General features: G+C 53.0%; 1 protein-coding gene across 7 annotated transcripts in view; it reads left to right on the forward strand.

The window, feature by feature from the left end:
* Nucleotides 1–15,506, forward strand: part of PFKFB4 (6-phosphofructo-2-kinase/fructose-2,6-biphosphatase 4) — a 38,542-nt gene that overhangs the window by 4,417 nt on the left and 18,619 nt on the right. For 3 of the 7 annotated variants that reach the window (XM_069562139.1, XM_069562138.1, XM_069562137.1), the window contains exons 2-7: nt 4,839–4,955; nt 5,110–5,206; nt 10,944–11,010; nt 13,282–13,356; nt 13,724–13,780; nt 14,453–14,574. In XM_069562139.1, coding sequence (XP_069418240.1) covers nt 4,839–4,955; nt 5,110–5,206; nt 10,944–11,010; nt 13,282–13,356; nt 13,724–13,780; nt 14,453–14,574 — 535 coding nt within the window. Of the gene's footprint in view, nt 1–4,838; nt 4,956–5,109; nt 5,207–8,611; nt 8,772–10,943; nt 11,011–13,281; nt 13,357–13,723; nt 13,781–14,452; nt 14,575–15,506 lie in introns of those variants that run through there. The other 4 variants (XM_069562141.1, XM_069562142.1, XM_069562140.1 and 1 more) reach the window with 2 other exon arrangements.

Here is a 15,506-nt window from a genome sequence, read left to right on the forward strand (position 1 = left end):
GCGTCCAGGTGGGATTGTGGGTGAGTGGTAAAACTGGAGGGTGGAAACATCTAGAAGATATGCTGGAAAATCATAGAATTGTTAAGGGGCTCACGTTCCCTCCCTAGGGTCCTAGGTGTTTATTCCATTTCATTGATTGCCTGCTTGTCCTTAAATGAGTCTGCAACTTCTTTCTTTATTACCAGGAAAAACAAAGATTTATTTTAGGAGTTGCTCAAACATTGTAATGAATTTGCAACTTGGCAGGGTCCTCAGAGAACATCTAGTCCAGGTCCTGATACCTATTGGGAAATGGAGGCTGGGAGATGGTGTTACATGCTGGGCTATCCTTACCTCCTGACCTCTGCTTTGGAAAGACAGAAGAGAGAGTGCTTGGTGCTTGTTTTGCTTTCAGGCTGGCCTGGGGGCCTTGGCCTTGGCCAGGATGTGACACCACCTGGAGGAGGAGTATATATATCTCTTAGTACATTATTGGTCCTGGTAGGGGTGGCCATGGCTGGGGCTTTGATCAGACATTCTGGGGGGTCCTGGCTCTGATTTTGATGTCGGTCCTGATGGGGTGCTGAAACTGTGATCCTGCCTTTTGCTCTGGGGCCGTGGCTTTCCAGTCAACATTCAGTCCTAAGGGACCATGGCTTCACCCTAGCCAACCCTCCTTCCAGACTTTTCTGGTGGTGTGGAGGGCCAAGGCCCCTTTCTCTTGTGCTTCGAGTCAGTCTGTGTTGCCCTGAGTTGGTGGGTGCCCTCTGCTGTTTCATAAAGGGAAAGGAGTGAGAAGGTGGACTTTGGAGGCAAGAGCACTCAGACTGTGTCGTGGCTCAGCTGGGTGACCTTGGGCACAGAGCTGACCCTGCAGGGCTCAGCTTCCTTATCTCTGGGACTGAGACAGTCAACAGCCTTGCCCTGTGAGCCTCTTGATAAGTGCTTGATAAGTGATAGCAGTTACTTTAGTATCTTGTCACCACCCTTCTTTCTTTGCTTCTCCATTCCTCACCCTCAGGGAATGAAGCATCAGTGAACAGCTCCGTGCCAACCGCCTTTCAGGTGGCAAAGGAGCTGAGGCCCCGTGGGAGGGAACTTGCCAGGTCTCATGGCCCCTGGGGCAGGCCTGTATTTCTCCAGCTCTGGGTGTGCAACTAAAATGTGGCTCTGGCCTGAGCACAGGGGCTCGCGACCTGGCACTGCCTCAGGGTGTTGCAGTGTGTGGGACTGTGAGCTGACTTGGCACAGGAGGCCTTCCTGGAGGAGGCGGTGGCACCCAAGAGGCCAAAGATGAGACCTGCAGATGGTTATGGGGGTTTGGGCCCCAGGCTAGGGTCCCAGGGTTCATAGCAAGGAGGGAGTAAGCGGTGAATGAGCATGGAGACGGCATCTTAGGTTTCATGCAGCATTTTACCCTCTGCTTGGTGGGCTCCTAACTAGGTTGGAGGACCACAAGGACAGGTGGGAACCTGAGGTTGGGGTCGGTGGAAGCTGACTCCATCACAGGGCTTTGTAGAGAAGAGGATGTGCTGTGCAGTGGGTTGTCCCTGGGGTCTAGTCCAGCTCCTCAGGGCACCGGAGGCTGGTTGGCAGGGGGATGTCCCTGCCTCTGCCCACTCTCCGCTAGCAATTCTGCCTCCTTTTCATAAATCCAAAGCTACACGGAAGGCCTAAAAGCTGTTACCTTTCTGCTCACTGACCTGGAGGAGCTCTGGGGGCAGATGGGGTAGGAGATGGAGACGGGCTTCGGGGAACACGACAAAAAGGGCAGTATTTGATAGCTTTTCTTAGCCAAAAGTGTGCAAGACTTCCTGGGTAAGGGCACAACTGATGTGTGCCCGGACAGAAGGCCAGATGACTTTCGGTTCCCTCCGAACAGGACCTTGATGCCAGTTTCCTTGGTTTTAAAGAACTCTCCCCTCCCTAGCCCGGCTCAAGGCAGTGGAAGCAGATACAGGTCAGGACTCAGTTCTAGAACCCCCTCCAGGGACTTGAGGCTGCCCCCTGCAGACACCACCAGGGGGTAGTCACTGTTGAGCACCACGCTTGTCTCAGCTTCCTGGCTCCTTGGGCTGGCTGGTGGCCTTAAGTACGTTTACAGATAATTTATAGGAACTTGCGAGAAAAGCTGACTTGCATATTTTCGGATTTCCTTCCGCACATGCCCTGCTCAACGTCGAGGTCCTGAGGTCCTGAGGGCCTGGAGCTGAGCTCCAGCAGCAAGCACCTGCTATCCTGGGCCGCCTGCCCTCGGTTCAAGTGTGTCCCCTCCGTGGAGGCCTCAGTTTGCACTTTCTCCACTGCTCTGATGTCCCTGGCGCTCTGCTGTTGCAAGCAGAGCTCTTGTGAACACACTTGTACTCTGCTTTTTCTTTTTGAGTGTTTACTTGGGATCTTATCTTGAGGAACAGAGGTGATGGGTAGCTTATGGTTCTGCTGTTGTGCCCAGCCCTAACCTGCTGTCCTGCCTGCCCACCATGGCTGTGTAGGTGGCCAGGGGACATGGGGAGGAATGCTGTCGCCAAATTATGTGAGGAGGCCAGGGACGTCCCTGGGGAGATGGAAGCTGTGAAGAGGGAATGCGGAACCCCAGCCCTGAGGTCATGGGAGAGCCCCTTACGGAGCCATGGGAAGGGGTAGGCCAGATGACTTTCGGTCCCCTCCGAATGGGGCCGTAATGCCAGTTTGCTTTGTTTTATTTAAAGAACTCTCCCTTCCCCAGCCCAGCCCAAGGCAGTGGGAGCAGGTACCGGTCAGCACTCAGTTCTGGAACCCCCTCCAGGGACTTGAGGCTGCCCCCATGGAGACACCACCAAATGGTAGTCACTGGCCAGCACCACGCTTGTCTCAGCCTCCTGGCTCCTTGGTCATCAGAGGGACCAGGGTGGGTGCAGGTTCCCCCTACCCCGCAGTGAGTAGCTGACGGTATTGCCCTCCAGTTGCTTGCGAGTCAGCCGGGTAGGAATTGTGCAAACAGCCCAGGCTCCAGCAGCACTGGGCTGGCCCTCAGGATGCAGGGCCTTGCCTAACTTGTTTTTCTCTCGCCTTAGCCAATGCTGAGGCTTTTCTGCAAGTTTCCTCACTCTTGCTCACCGTCAGCAGGGTCCCCTCCCCCTCACTCCTGGGACTCAGTTTGGGTCCCATTGGCCCAAAGGTATTGCATAGGAGCAGCTAAGTGCTTCCTGCTGGCAAGCAGGGCTCTTTACTTCTCTTCAGGGCCTGTCTGGAGACAAACAGATGCCTTCTCACCCCCAGTCCCAAGGGTAGTCTTGAGGTCCATGTTGTTCCCTAGCCAGGCAGGCTGCCAAGGCTGGGCACAGGACACGGTTTCCTGGAAGTGTTCCGGCTCTTACCTGGGGAGAATGCTAGACCTTGCTGAGGGATTATCATCCCGTTTTACAGATGACGATACTGAGGCTCGGGCTTTCCAAGTGCTGCTAGTGTTAAAGAACTCACCTGCCAATGCAGGAGACATCAGAGACACGGGTTCGATCCCTGGATCGGGAAGATCCCCTGGAGGAGGGCATGGCAACCCACTCCAGTATTCTTGCCCGGAGAATCCCATGGACAGAGGAGCCTGGCGGGCTACAGTCCATGGGGTTGCAAAGAGTCTGACACAACTGAGCGACTAAGCACGCACGCACACACACACACACTCAGAGGCTCAGAGTTGACAGTAAGTGTTAGAGTTAGGAACTCAGGCCTGCCTGACTTTGACCACCAGGCAGGGCTACCAGTGGGGGCTCTGCACTCTGGCTCCAGCGGGGGAGACAAGTTGAAGGGTGGGGCCCAGCACTTGCAGAGCGTGTGGGCAAAGGAGGGGCAGTGACAGGTCTCCACATCTGTCCATGTGTCTGTCTGCTGTGGTTTCACCTGGCCCGGGCCCTGAGGACGATGAAAGGGAGGCTTCCGGAGGCAAGACCACGCTGAAGACTGAGCTGGGTCGTGCGAGGTTGGCACTTCTGCCGCCTTGGTGTCCATCGTAGTGGTCGGGGCTTGTGGGGCTGGGTCCAGACTCTTCCCTGCCTCCAGCCTCAGCACCTTCTTTCTGCCCCACTGGCCTCGTGCGTGGCACGTGGAATGGTGGTGGGTGGCTCTCGGCCAGACCACCCTTGTGGGTATTGGCCTGTGTCTCTGGTCTCAGCCCCTTGTGGCCCTCACCCTGGTGGATTTTGAGGTGCCTCCCTCTCCCTCCCTGCCCACAGGTTTTGAGCACCCAACTCTGCCAGACCTTGGGATCCCAGATGACTCAGACACTGCAAGGCTGCCTCCCTGCCGAGTGACGGGTTGTAGCGAGCAGACTGGGTTGGGTTGAGGGAGAGAGCGCACCGGGTGGGCATACAGGTGCCTTGAAGGAAGCACTCACTGCAAAAGCAGCTTCTGGGCTTTGCAGATGAGAAAGCCACCGCCCCCCACCCCCGCCCCACCCCGGGATGCTGAAGCAGTGATGCTGTGCCAGCAGGAATGCTGAATGACTCTTGGGGTGGGGGTGTGGGTTCCTGGATGACAGACTGGTATCGGCTCTGTCCTGCCTGCTAGGGGAATTCCCCCATGGTGTTTCGCCAGGCCTGTGGCAGCTCCAGCTTTGTATCTGGTGGTGCAGGGCAGGGTAAGGTCTGGTGAGATCCCATAGCGTCTGAAAGGCCCGGGGAATGGTGCATGCCAGCCTTGGTTAGAGACCCCAGCACCCACCCCAGAGTCTGGGGGTCCTCGGGAAGCTCTCTGCTGCCAGGAGCCTGGAAAGACACATCGGAGGCCAGTCCTGTGCCCTGAGGCAGAGGAACCCTGGGCAGAGAGGCAGGGGTGCCCTGGGAGGGGTCCAGGCCTCATGGGACACTGTGTTCCTTGCCTTTCAGTTTGCATGACCAACTGTCCAACGCTCATTGTCATGGTGGGGCTGCCTGCCAGGGGCAAGACCTACATCTCCAAGAAGCTGACTCGCTACCTGAACTGGATTGGCGTGCCCACTCGGGGTGAGACTTGGCCTCGGCTTCCCAAGCGGGGCTTGGGGTCTCTGTCGGGGAGGAGCAAGAAGGCTGGACTGCAGCGGGGCCAAAGGGGTGGGTCAAGGTTGGGTGTTCAGAAGGGATGCTGTTGTGTGACAACGGAGCCCCTCCTTTCCCCCAGAGTTCAACGTGGGCCAGTATCGCCGGGACATGGTCAAGACCTACAAATCTTTTGAGTTTTTCCTTCCAGACAACGAAGAGGGCCTGAAAATCAGGAAGTGAGTGTGTGTCTATGCGTGTTTATGGAGAAGGCCCTGGAGCCCAGTTGCTAGTGATGACCAGGCTGTTCCCTGAGCCCGGGCCTTGCCCTTCCCCATGGGCTGTGACGGAGCTTGTTTCTTGGCATCTCAGGCTGTGGTGGGGGTGGAGATATGATGGGCTTGGGAACAGAAGGAAAGGATATGTGACCCCTGGTGCCTGCCCTGCCATCTCTGGGAGGGAGCTTCAAGGAGGTAGTAGGGTCTTAGCCAGGGCAGGTCTGCATAGAGGCTATACTCAGAGTGGGCTCTGGCAGGGAGGGGAGCTCAAAGTGAAGCAGAGATTCCAGCCTCAAAGGTGGGGCAGAGTGGGCCTGGCATCACTTCCTGACACCTTCTTTTACAGACAAAGTTCAGACCCAGGACCTTTCCTCCCTAGCCCCAGGGTAAGCCCCTGCTGATACAGGGAGGATGTTTGCTACATGTTCCTTGGCGTGTGACAGGAGGCCTCAGCTTTCCCTTGCAGTTGTCTCGATGTTGCTGGGTGACAGGATGCAACGTTGTGTATGATACCCACTCCCCTCCTCCATTCAGCCATGGACTGAGTGCTTTCTGCAGATTAACTGAGCACCAGCTGTGGTCTGAGTTGCTGTGCTGTGCCCTTCTCGGCAGGTGTCAGCTGAGGGGTCAGGAAGCGTCCTGCTCTTTCTCTGGGCCCAGCTACTGTGGGAGGGCTTTGAGCAGAGGCTGGCCCAGCTCTAGTGGGTCACTGGAATGCTAGGCCAGAAGCCACCCCCTGTTGCTGCGGTTTGCCTGCTCCCTCTCTGGCCACCAGGGGGCAGGAGTTCCCCTTCATGGGGCTTGGCCAATCAGGTTCTCTGCTCTTGGGTCAATGGACCTGGCAGTTGCTGCACCAAGAAGGGAAGGGGAGCCTGACACTCAGGCCTCTGGGGCCAAATTGGGAGTAAGACTCGAGGGTGGGGCCTCTGGTGATAATGACAAAAAGGAGGGGACTGATACTTGAACCTATGGTGTGCTGGGTGTGTGATGCCCATTGCCCGCCCCCCCCCCCCGCCACCCATTTTACAGATGAGGAAATCGAGGCTCAGGGGGTCTCATACAAAATACCAAGTAACTTCACAGAGCCCAGAATTAGGTCTGAGCCCCTGTTTCACTATCAACTGTCCTGTCCATCATTCCCAATTCACATTACCCAATTCGTAGATCAAAGGTTGCATACAAGTGCAAATTCTATACCCATCTCAAGCTGTGGGCACTCATTAGCTGCTTTGATCTTCCCTATAGTGGGTTGTGGTGCCTCCCTCCCCTAGATCCTGAGGCTGAGGTCAGAAGCAGTGGTATTGTCTGGGATCACTCAGGGTTTGATTTAAAGCCAGGCCTGTCTGAATCCAAAGTGTTTGTGGGGGAGAATAAGGAAGCTAGTGCATTCCCAGAGCTTGTTGGGCATTCTGCTCAGACTGCCTATTGAAAGTAGGAATTGGGATTAATTCTCATGGCGAAACCCAGACTCAGAAGAGGTTAGGGAATTAGTCCGAGATCGCCCAGTGGGAACAGAGGTCCTAGCAGTAGAAGCTGGGGGCAGGTTTGCGTGTGCGTCTCTGTAGGCACACCCTCTGGCTCTTCCTAGGAACTCTCCCTTGTGTTTCCAAAGCCTGGGTCTGGCCCCTGCACCAGGGCCCCATTTCCCATTAACCAGCCCCAGATGTCCCATGGATAATTGGCAAAATAGAAGGACCAGACTTTTTAAAAATGGCAAACCTAGGAAGAGAAGCCTACATTTCCCAGAGACACAGGTTTGTACACATTGTTGAGGTTCCTGGAAGTATACAGCGTGGAGGTCCGAGCCTGACGCTGGGCACAGTGGAAGGTCTAGAAGAGGGCACGCGCAGCCATGTGTGTGTGTACAGGTGCTTTCTCTTTATCTACATGTCGGTATGTGCTTAAATACACGCCAAGCACACTCATATACATGCACAGAGTCACATATGCAGGAAGGTGTGTGCACACACCTTGTGTACAACGTACGTAAGTGTTCACGCACGTGCATATCCTCTGTGTGCATGTTTGGACATATAAAAACCTATAATCGTGCACACTGGTGTGTGCACAGACATACCCCATGTGCGTGTGAATACATTTAATCATAACTATACCTTTTCTATTTTTTTTAATTCTACCTTTTCAGTCACATACTACACATGGGCTTAGGGACACCGGGATGTTCTCTCTGACACTGACGTGTCCACCAGTTCCGTTCAATTCCGACCCTCTCTAAACAGCATTAGCATCAGTCAGTTCCCACAAGTTAGGGGCTCAGTCCCTCAAAACTGACCCCACTTCACACACCAGTAACGAGTCTCGGGGCCCAGCACCGTCACACCCTATCAGCACCTCATCTTTTCAACCTGGAAGTGCTTTGACTCTCCTCATTCAGTTCATCTCCGGCACCCACCTCCTTTCCTGGAGGGTGGTGGTTAGGACTAAAGGTTCCTCATCACTTTCTGTGACCAGCTCCGTGCTGAGGCTGTCTAGGGGCCCCACCCTGAATCATTTCATTAGCATCAACTCAGGTGTGATTGGAAGAGGCTGCTTGTGAATGACAAAAATCACTCCTGTCACTTAGGGAGTTCCACGGGTTTTAGGAGCTCTGCCAAGAACCCCGGACAGAGACCAGATATATTTATCATACCACAGAGACCCCCTCTGCACGTGCACACTGCACCCCTCAGGAATGCTCACAGGTGCTCACTAATGCCTCACCCGTCACATACCCACCCATGCACATGTGTGCCCATCCACACTCACACCCACAGGGGCTCCCAGGCTGTTCCCCCCTGCATCTTCACCTGGGCCCCTTGATCCTCCTACTAGATGTAGCCTCAAGAGGAGCCTCCAGAGATCATAGCCCGGACAGGGGGCTCTGCATGTGGGTGGCAAGAAATGGCCCTAGCCATGCTGAGACTGCAGAAATGTGTCTCAGGGGCTTCAAGGAGCTCCGGTTCTTTATGTCTCAGCGCAGAAAGAATTCTGTGAAGGGCAGAGTGAGAGAAATGATTTGTTAGACTAGGACACATGTGAGGCTTGGTAGGCAGGTGGGCAGGAGGGTCTGCTCCCAGAATTTAGTGGGTGAAGGATATATGAGGACACAGAAAGGCCACAAGGCAGCATGAGAACAGAGCTCCTTCCAGCGACCTGGACTCAGTTCTGCCCCATTTCCTCGTGACCCCAACATTCTCTCAGCCTCTGCCGCCACGCTTGGGCACTCCGCACAGTCAGTGTATTGGTGCAGTCGGAGTTTACACACAAAATTCCAAGATCGAACAGGAAATCTGATTTTATACTTACATCAGAAAAAGTATAGGTAATAGTGTTTGGGAGGAAAAATGTTTCCTTCTTGCCTTCTAGGTTCTTTGGCTGGTCTAGTAATTAAATCGACAATGACACAGATTAACAAGACAGAAAAAATGTTTAATAGCACCTATATCTCCTGCATACATGGAAGAGGCCTAAGAAGCCCTCACCTTAAATACCATCTTCAGCTAAAGAGAAAAGAAGATGCTGGGGGGTAAGGAGTTAGAGGACATTATCAGAAAAGGCCCAGTGAATTAGGGTAAAGTTTTTATGCAGATTTAAATCTATGCCTTCAGGGAAGCCTTCACCTTAAAAACCATCTTTGGCTAAAGAGAAGGGAAGACATTGAGGGTGAGGAGTCAGGGGAGGTTACCAGGAACAGCTCACTGAACAAGGTAAGGTTGTTACTCAGATTTAAACCTATGCCTTCAGGGAATTCCCTGGTGGTCCAGTGGTTAAGCTTCTGACCACAGGATCACTGTGGGACCATTGTCGGGGCCAAATCGATCCCTGATCCATCAGGGAACTAAGATTCTACAAGCTACAAGGCGCTGCCTAAACAAGTCAATCAAGCTATGCCTTTAGCTTTGATAAAGAGTTTCCAGAGAGAGAAGGTCATCTCCTGCCTCCTGGTTCGGCAAGGGAGACACTCTTACAGATTGAGGTTTCCTTTATATTTGTAAATGTCTCTAAAAAAGGGATCTTCCTGACCCAGGGATTGAACCTAGGTCGCCTGCGTTTTAGGCAGATTCTTTATCGTCTGAGCCACTATGAAAGCCCTAAAAAGAAAAAGAAAAAAAGAGTAAGCTGTTCTTTTTAACTGTTTATTTTGTATTGGGATATAGACAATTAACATACAATGTTGTGATAGTTTCAGATGAACCCCAAAGGGACTCAGCCATGCATAGACGTGTAGAAAAAGGATAACTGACTCGTGTTTTCTGAGCTTCTCCTGCGTCTGCAGTTTCTTAAAAATAATCAGCCTGAAATAATCCTTCTGCCAAAGAGATTTATTTTGGGGCGGCACATTCTGCTCCACTGCATAGATAAAAGGTCAAAGTGATTTATCTATCTTTGGACCTTGTAGGAGAAATGGATAGTTAGAAAGATCCTTGTATGTGGCAATCCACTTTGCAGCAATGAACAAAAAGGCTGCGGTGTTCTGAGGACAGACAGTGTAGTCAGCGGTCAGCCGTGGTGAGGGTTTTACCTTCCGGAGCCTCTGTGGACATGGCGGGTCCAGGAGGCAGAGACACAGCGCCCTCCTCCAGAAGGGGTCATTTGGGGAGTTCTCGGTCCACTGAAAGAAATGCACACCTTAAAATTTGAGAGTTATGTTTTATTCGGTGAGCAACGCTGAGGACCTGGGAATTCCCTGGCAGTCCAGTGGTTAGGACTCTGCACGCTCACTACCAGGGCCCAGGTTCAGTCCCTGGTCGGGGAAGTAAATCTCACAGGCTGCACAGCATAGCCAAACAAACTGAGGACTTGAGCGTGCAAGACAGCCTCTCAGATAGCTCTGAGGGACTGCTCGCAGAAGTAAGGAAGGTTCCAGGACATATAGGAGTATCAAGAAAGTCTGTTAATTAAAGAACACAGACATCTCAAGTTAAGGAACCTAGAGCTTTTCTTTGAATGGAAAGAGCCACGAACCTGGGCTCGTTGAAGTCATCCTTTTGATATGCATGTCAGCTATCTGGGTCCAGTGTCCTGTTCTTTTCCTTCCTGAGTCCCCCTCAAGGTGCACTTTTTGGGGCGGCTGCAGCGGCTGAGCCTTAATCCCTGCAACATCCTTTGGTGATACGGCAGGTGGCCTCCTTGGGCCACATTCCCTTCTAGGAAGGAAAATTGAACCTGAAGCTTAATCCTGCCTTTTAAGCTGGAGGCCGGCAATACTGTCTCTGTTCTCCCACTGCCAGCTTCCCCGCCCAACACACACACAAGGAAGTATCTGGTTTTCAAAGTGCTTATGTTGATAATCAGGAGAAATGTAGGACACTTAGAAGTCCTGAAGATGGCAAAATGGTAGCCTGGATTTGTATCTGATGAGATGAGAGAAGAAAGTACAGAAACATGATATTTCAAAAAGTGTTCCTGGACTTCCCTGGTGGTTCAGTGGCTAAGAATCCACCTTCCAATGCACGGGACCCAGGTTTAATCCCTGGTCTGTAAAAAAAGTATTCCTGATGGCCAGGAGCACATAGCCTTCCACCTACAGGAGCAGAGTTACCAAATACTGGCCATCTTCCCGAGGAAAGAGGAACCTTGAGAAGAGAGAAGGGGCCCAGGGGCTGCCCCTCTCCTGGTCGGCATAGCATGTTTCCCTGACCTACTGCCCTGCAGCAGCCAGCAGGTTCTTGGCTGAACGATGTGTTCTTTTCTGAAGGCAGTGTGCGCTGACAGCTCTCCGAGACGTTCGGCGGTTCCTTAGTGAGGAGGGGGGACACGTGGCGGTAAGTATAACACGCTGGCAGCATCTGGGAGTGACATGTGGGAGCCCACCTACTTCTACCCCTTTACTTACCAGGCATCTGGAGGGGAAGGCAGGGGACGTGCGGCCCTAGACATCCTGGGTGCCAGCCCTCGGGAGGAAGCCTGAAGCTGCTCTGCAGTAGGAAGCCAGAGGCTGGATGGGGGCCAAGAATTTCCCTCTGGGCTTGTGGTTGTGTTTGACCCTGCAGGACTTCCCTCTGAATACTCACAGGGTTGGCTACTCCACAAGTTAGGCCTGTCAGGTTACTCAAGTTGCGATTTCTCCCGGTGTGGAGGGCATCCTGCCCAGCATTTGGTGGCCATTCCAAAATCAACTGAATGCTGGGTAAGGGAATTCCATCTATGTGTTGGCCCCTCCAGTGAGATGCACAAAGCTGAGCAAGTGTGTCTTCAGGAAAGGGCCCCACCCCAACCCTCTGCTGTCAAACGTCATCGCCATTTTTCCTTCCTTCTTCCTCTTGAAGGCACGCAGCCTGGAGCTCTGTCCCCAGCTCCATCTAGATTAGCTGCCCCCTAGGTCTGCGGCATAGCTATCACCCTGGGAATTTCCTTCTCTTCCCTCCCGAGTTGAATGCCTGGCTCTTAGACCCCATGTCTTCCTTTTACTTGGTTTACTGACTTGTTTTGTGGCAAAGACTGCTGTCATTCTGATTTGTTGATCCTCCTTAAAAGTTGTATTTCCTAGGGAATTCTCTGGTGATCCAGTGGTTAAGACTCTTCACTCTCTGGTTAAGACTCTGGTTCAATCCGTGGTTGGGGAACTAAGCAGTGCAGTACAGCCCCAAAAAAAGTTAAGATGAAAAAAAAAAAGATTTTTTCTCCTAGAGTAGCTGGGGGCCTCTCAGGCCCTTTCTCTGGAGAAGCGTTTAGGGTCTTCAGAGTGATGTGCCTAACGGCGGTCTCCACAATGCTGGGTCCTTGGGCTGGGGGCTTTCATCAGGAAACTTCTCCAGCAGGTCAGAGAAATTGTCATGTATTTCACCTTGTTAAGCCACCCCCACCACTGTCTCACCATCAAGACCTCCCTCCTCTCCCACTTTCTGAGATGCATTTTCTGGAACTCCTGGTGGCTGTGTGTTAGACCTAAGCCCTAACTTTGTCTTTTTTCCGCCTTACTCCCCCTTTGTCTCTTGCTCCACTTTCAGGGAGACTTCCGTAACATCTGAGAAGTGTTTGGCTGAAGTTTGGTACAATGTCCAAACTTAAAATGCCTTATTTTCTGAGTGTTCCAGTTTTTTCAAAGCCTACTCTTGTTTTGTGCTTACTATATGGCATTTTGCGTCTCTTTAGACAGTAATTGTAAGTTTTTGACATTTCTTTCTATGCTATGCCCTGTCCTCATTCCTTAAAGTTCCTTTTATCGTGTTTGATTCAGTCTTCTTTTTTTTTTTGTTTGCCTGCACCATACATCTTGTGGGGTCTTACTTCCTGACCAGGGATGGAATTTGTGCCCCTGTCAGTGGAAGCATGGGGTCCTAATCAGTAGACCACCAAGGAATTCCCAGTTCTTCATTTTCCATGTTAGAGGTTTTGCTGGAGCATTCAGTGACCCTGGTCTAATGATATATCCCTTTATAAAAAATGGTGCTCTAAAATCCGCTTGGGTGGGCTGCACGTGAGGATGCTGGGCAGGCCCCAGGCAGTTCAGAACCTGCCTGGAGGAGGCAGGGAGGGGTCCTGGGGCTCCACTTGCCCTTCCAGTGGAGCCAATCCTCCCCTTTCCTCTATGTCTCTTTTTGCCGAGATGCCTGTGCCCAGTTCCTGACTATCCTAGGTCTGCAAAACAGGTGTGCTCTGGTTGCTAAGGGCTTGTGTTTGCTTTTCTCTGAGCCACTCACCAAGTGCCTGTCTTAAAGAAAAAAATTATGCTGACATCGCCCATCTCCTGTCCTGTTCCCATCTTACTGGGGCCTCAGGATGGAATAGAAATAAATGTGGGCTTCGTTCTCCGGGTTTAGCTAGTTTCACTGGAAGTCTGGTTGGTCAGACGTGAGCTGAGCGCCTGCTCTCCAGCTGTGAGCATGGGCACTCGCTCCTTCTAGCTCCCTTGGGGCACTTGCCGAGGAGCCGGAGGGCCAGCCCAGCCACTGCAGGTCTGAAGGGTACTGGCCAGGTGGATGGCCAGGCATCAGCTGGTCTCAGTGAGAAACCCAGCCCCTGTGCTCCAGCTGTTGGGTGGCCTCCCACCTTTTCCAGGGCCAGAGGCTGAGTTAACCCCAATTTGATCCTAGGTTTTTGATGCAACAAATACCACCCGAGAACGGAGAGCCACCATCTTTAATTTTGGGGAACAGAACGGCTACAAGGTGAGGCCCTCCCAGCTTACCTCCTCGGTTGGGCTGTGGCACCTTCAGGGCCCCTGGAGCCCGTTTGTTGGCCTCCTGATATGTGCAGGCAGGTGGGCTCCTGAGTAGATTTGCGATAATGCTTTTCTCTCCACCTGGAGGTTTCTTTCTGGGGAAGGGGGGGTTCCTGGTGGGCGAGTCCTGGATGGGGTGGCACCTGCTGGGGGTTCCGTGCCCCTTGTTCAGGCCTTCTCCCCTGAAGGAGGGCCTCAGGGCCCTGGCTGGTCAGTATGGCCCTCAATGGGTAGGGGGCTCCAGGGAGCCAGGCCCAGGGCCTTAAATGAGTCTCTGGTTCCTTCCCTCCTGCCCGCCCTGGTCTTTGCCGCAGACCTTTTTTGTCGAGTCCATCTGTGTGGATCCTGAGGTCATAGCTGCCAACATTGTGGTGAGTGATGTGGTGCGTTTGACCTTGGAGGGGACAGGAATACACCCAAGACGGCCTGTGCCAGTGAGGTCCCTCTGCAGGTTGGGCTGATGCCTGGGCCAGCCTTAGCTCGGTTGGGGGCGGTGGAGGGTGGGGAGGCAGGAGATCTCTGGGCTGGGTGGTCCTGGATCCCCGAGTACCACTCGTCTGGAGGGCTGTGCTTTCCTTCTTCTTCCCCTCTCTTCCCCTCCCTCTCCTTCCCCTTCCTCCTCCCCTGGATGGGAGGAGATGAGCTTCAGCCCCTAGAGTGAGGGGGAGGGTTAGGAGGGAGTGTTACTGTTTTGAAGGGTAAAGAGATTTGACCGCTCACGCATATTCCCTTTTTATCTGAGAAATGAACATCAGTGTCTGGGGAGATAGTTCAGGTGGGGAGGGGCTTCAGGGCCCCTTATCCCTCTGGCCTCACCTCCCCCTGTACCACCAAAATGAGGGACTGCCATCTCAGGATGCCCAGGAATGCTCTCTTAGCACTGGTGCGGGAGCTTGGCCCAGGGAGCCGCTGGCCTCTTCCTAATGGGACCAGCCCCTGGGGCTGGCTTCCAGCCTCCTCCCCTAGCCCCTGCCCAGCGCTGTCCTTGGTCCCCACTGCCTGGCCTCTGGAGCTGATGTGTCCTCTGTGCCTGGCTCCGGCAGCAAGTGAAACTGGGCAGCCCTGACTACATCAACCGCGATAGCGACGAGGCTGCAGAGGACTTCATGAGGCGCATCGAGTGCTATGAGAACTCGTATGAGACGCTGGACGAGGATCTGGACCGGTGAGCTGGGGCAGCCCCGTGTCCTCAGCTGTGGTGGGGGCTGGGTCTGGTCCACTGGCTGCCTCCCGTGGCTCCCCGAGGTGGTGGCTGAGGGCCCACCCCAGTAGGCAGAGATGCTCTGCCCTTTTCTGTTTCTCTCCTCGGGGTGGAGGTTGCGGCCCAGAGGTGACTCATAGAACTGCAGCTGCTTTATCTGGAGCTCTGAAAGTCAGAATTTTCTACTATGCCATCATAAAATCAAGCCTGTTTTCTGTACAGAGGGTCTTCCCATGAGGCATTTGCAAATAGTACCTTCTCTTCTTGCGGTGGGTGGTCTGTGTTTTGAGAAGGGGGACAGGGTGCCCAGGTCCTACCCACGAGGAGCTGACAGCGGCCAGTGCTTCATAGGAGTGAGTTCTGAATGGGGGCAGCAGCCAGCCATCGGCAGGCTCTTTCTCTAAAGGCTCAGGTGGTAGATATTTTAGGCTTTGGAGGCATACAGTCTCTTAACTCTGGCATCTAGTACTAAAGGCACATGTGAAGAAATGGGCATGACTGTGTCCCAGTAAAATTTAATTTGCAAAACCAGGCTGAGTTTGACTAACTGGCCATAGTTTGCCAACAACTCCTTATAGCAGAAGTGGGGGTGGTGGTGAAGCGAATGACACTTAAGTAATTAACACCTAAGTAATTAAGTTAATAACTGAATAAAGTGTTATACAGTCCTTATAAATTGTGGCAAAGAGACATGGGAAAGTGTATGTTATGTTGTTGTTGTTAAGTCACTAAGCCCTTTCTGACTCTTTGCCACCCCATGGACTGCAGCACACCACGCTTCCCTGTCCTTCACTATCTCCCGGAGTTTGCTCAAGTTCATGTCCATTGAGTCACTGATGCCATCCAACCATCTCATCCTCTGTCGCTCCTTTTCCTTTGGCCATACGTTATGTAGC

Source organism: Ovis canadensis, chromosome 19 (genome assembly GCF_042477335.2).
Source record: "Ovis canadensis isolate MfBH-ARS-UI-01 breed Bighorn chromosome 19, ARS-UI_OviCan_v2, whole genome shotgun sequence".
NCBI lineage: Eukaryota > Metazoa > Chordata > Mammalia > Artiodactyla > Bovidae > Ovis > Ovis canadensis.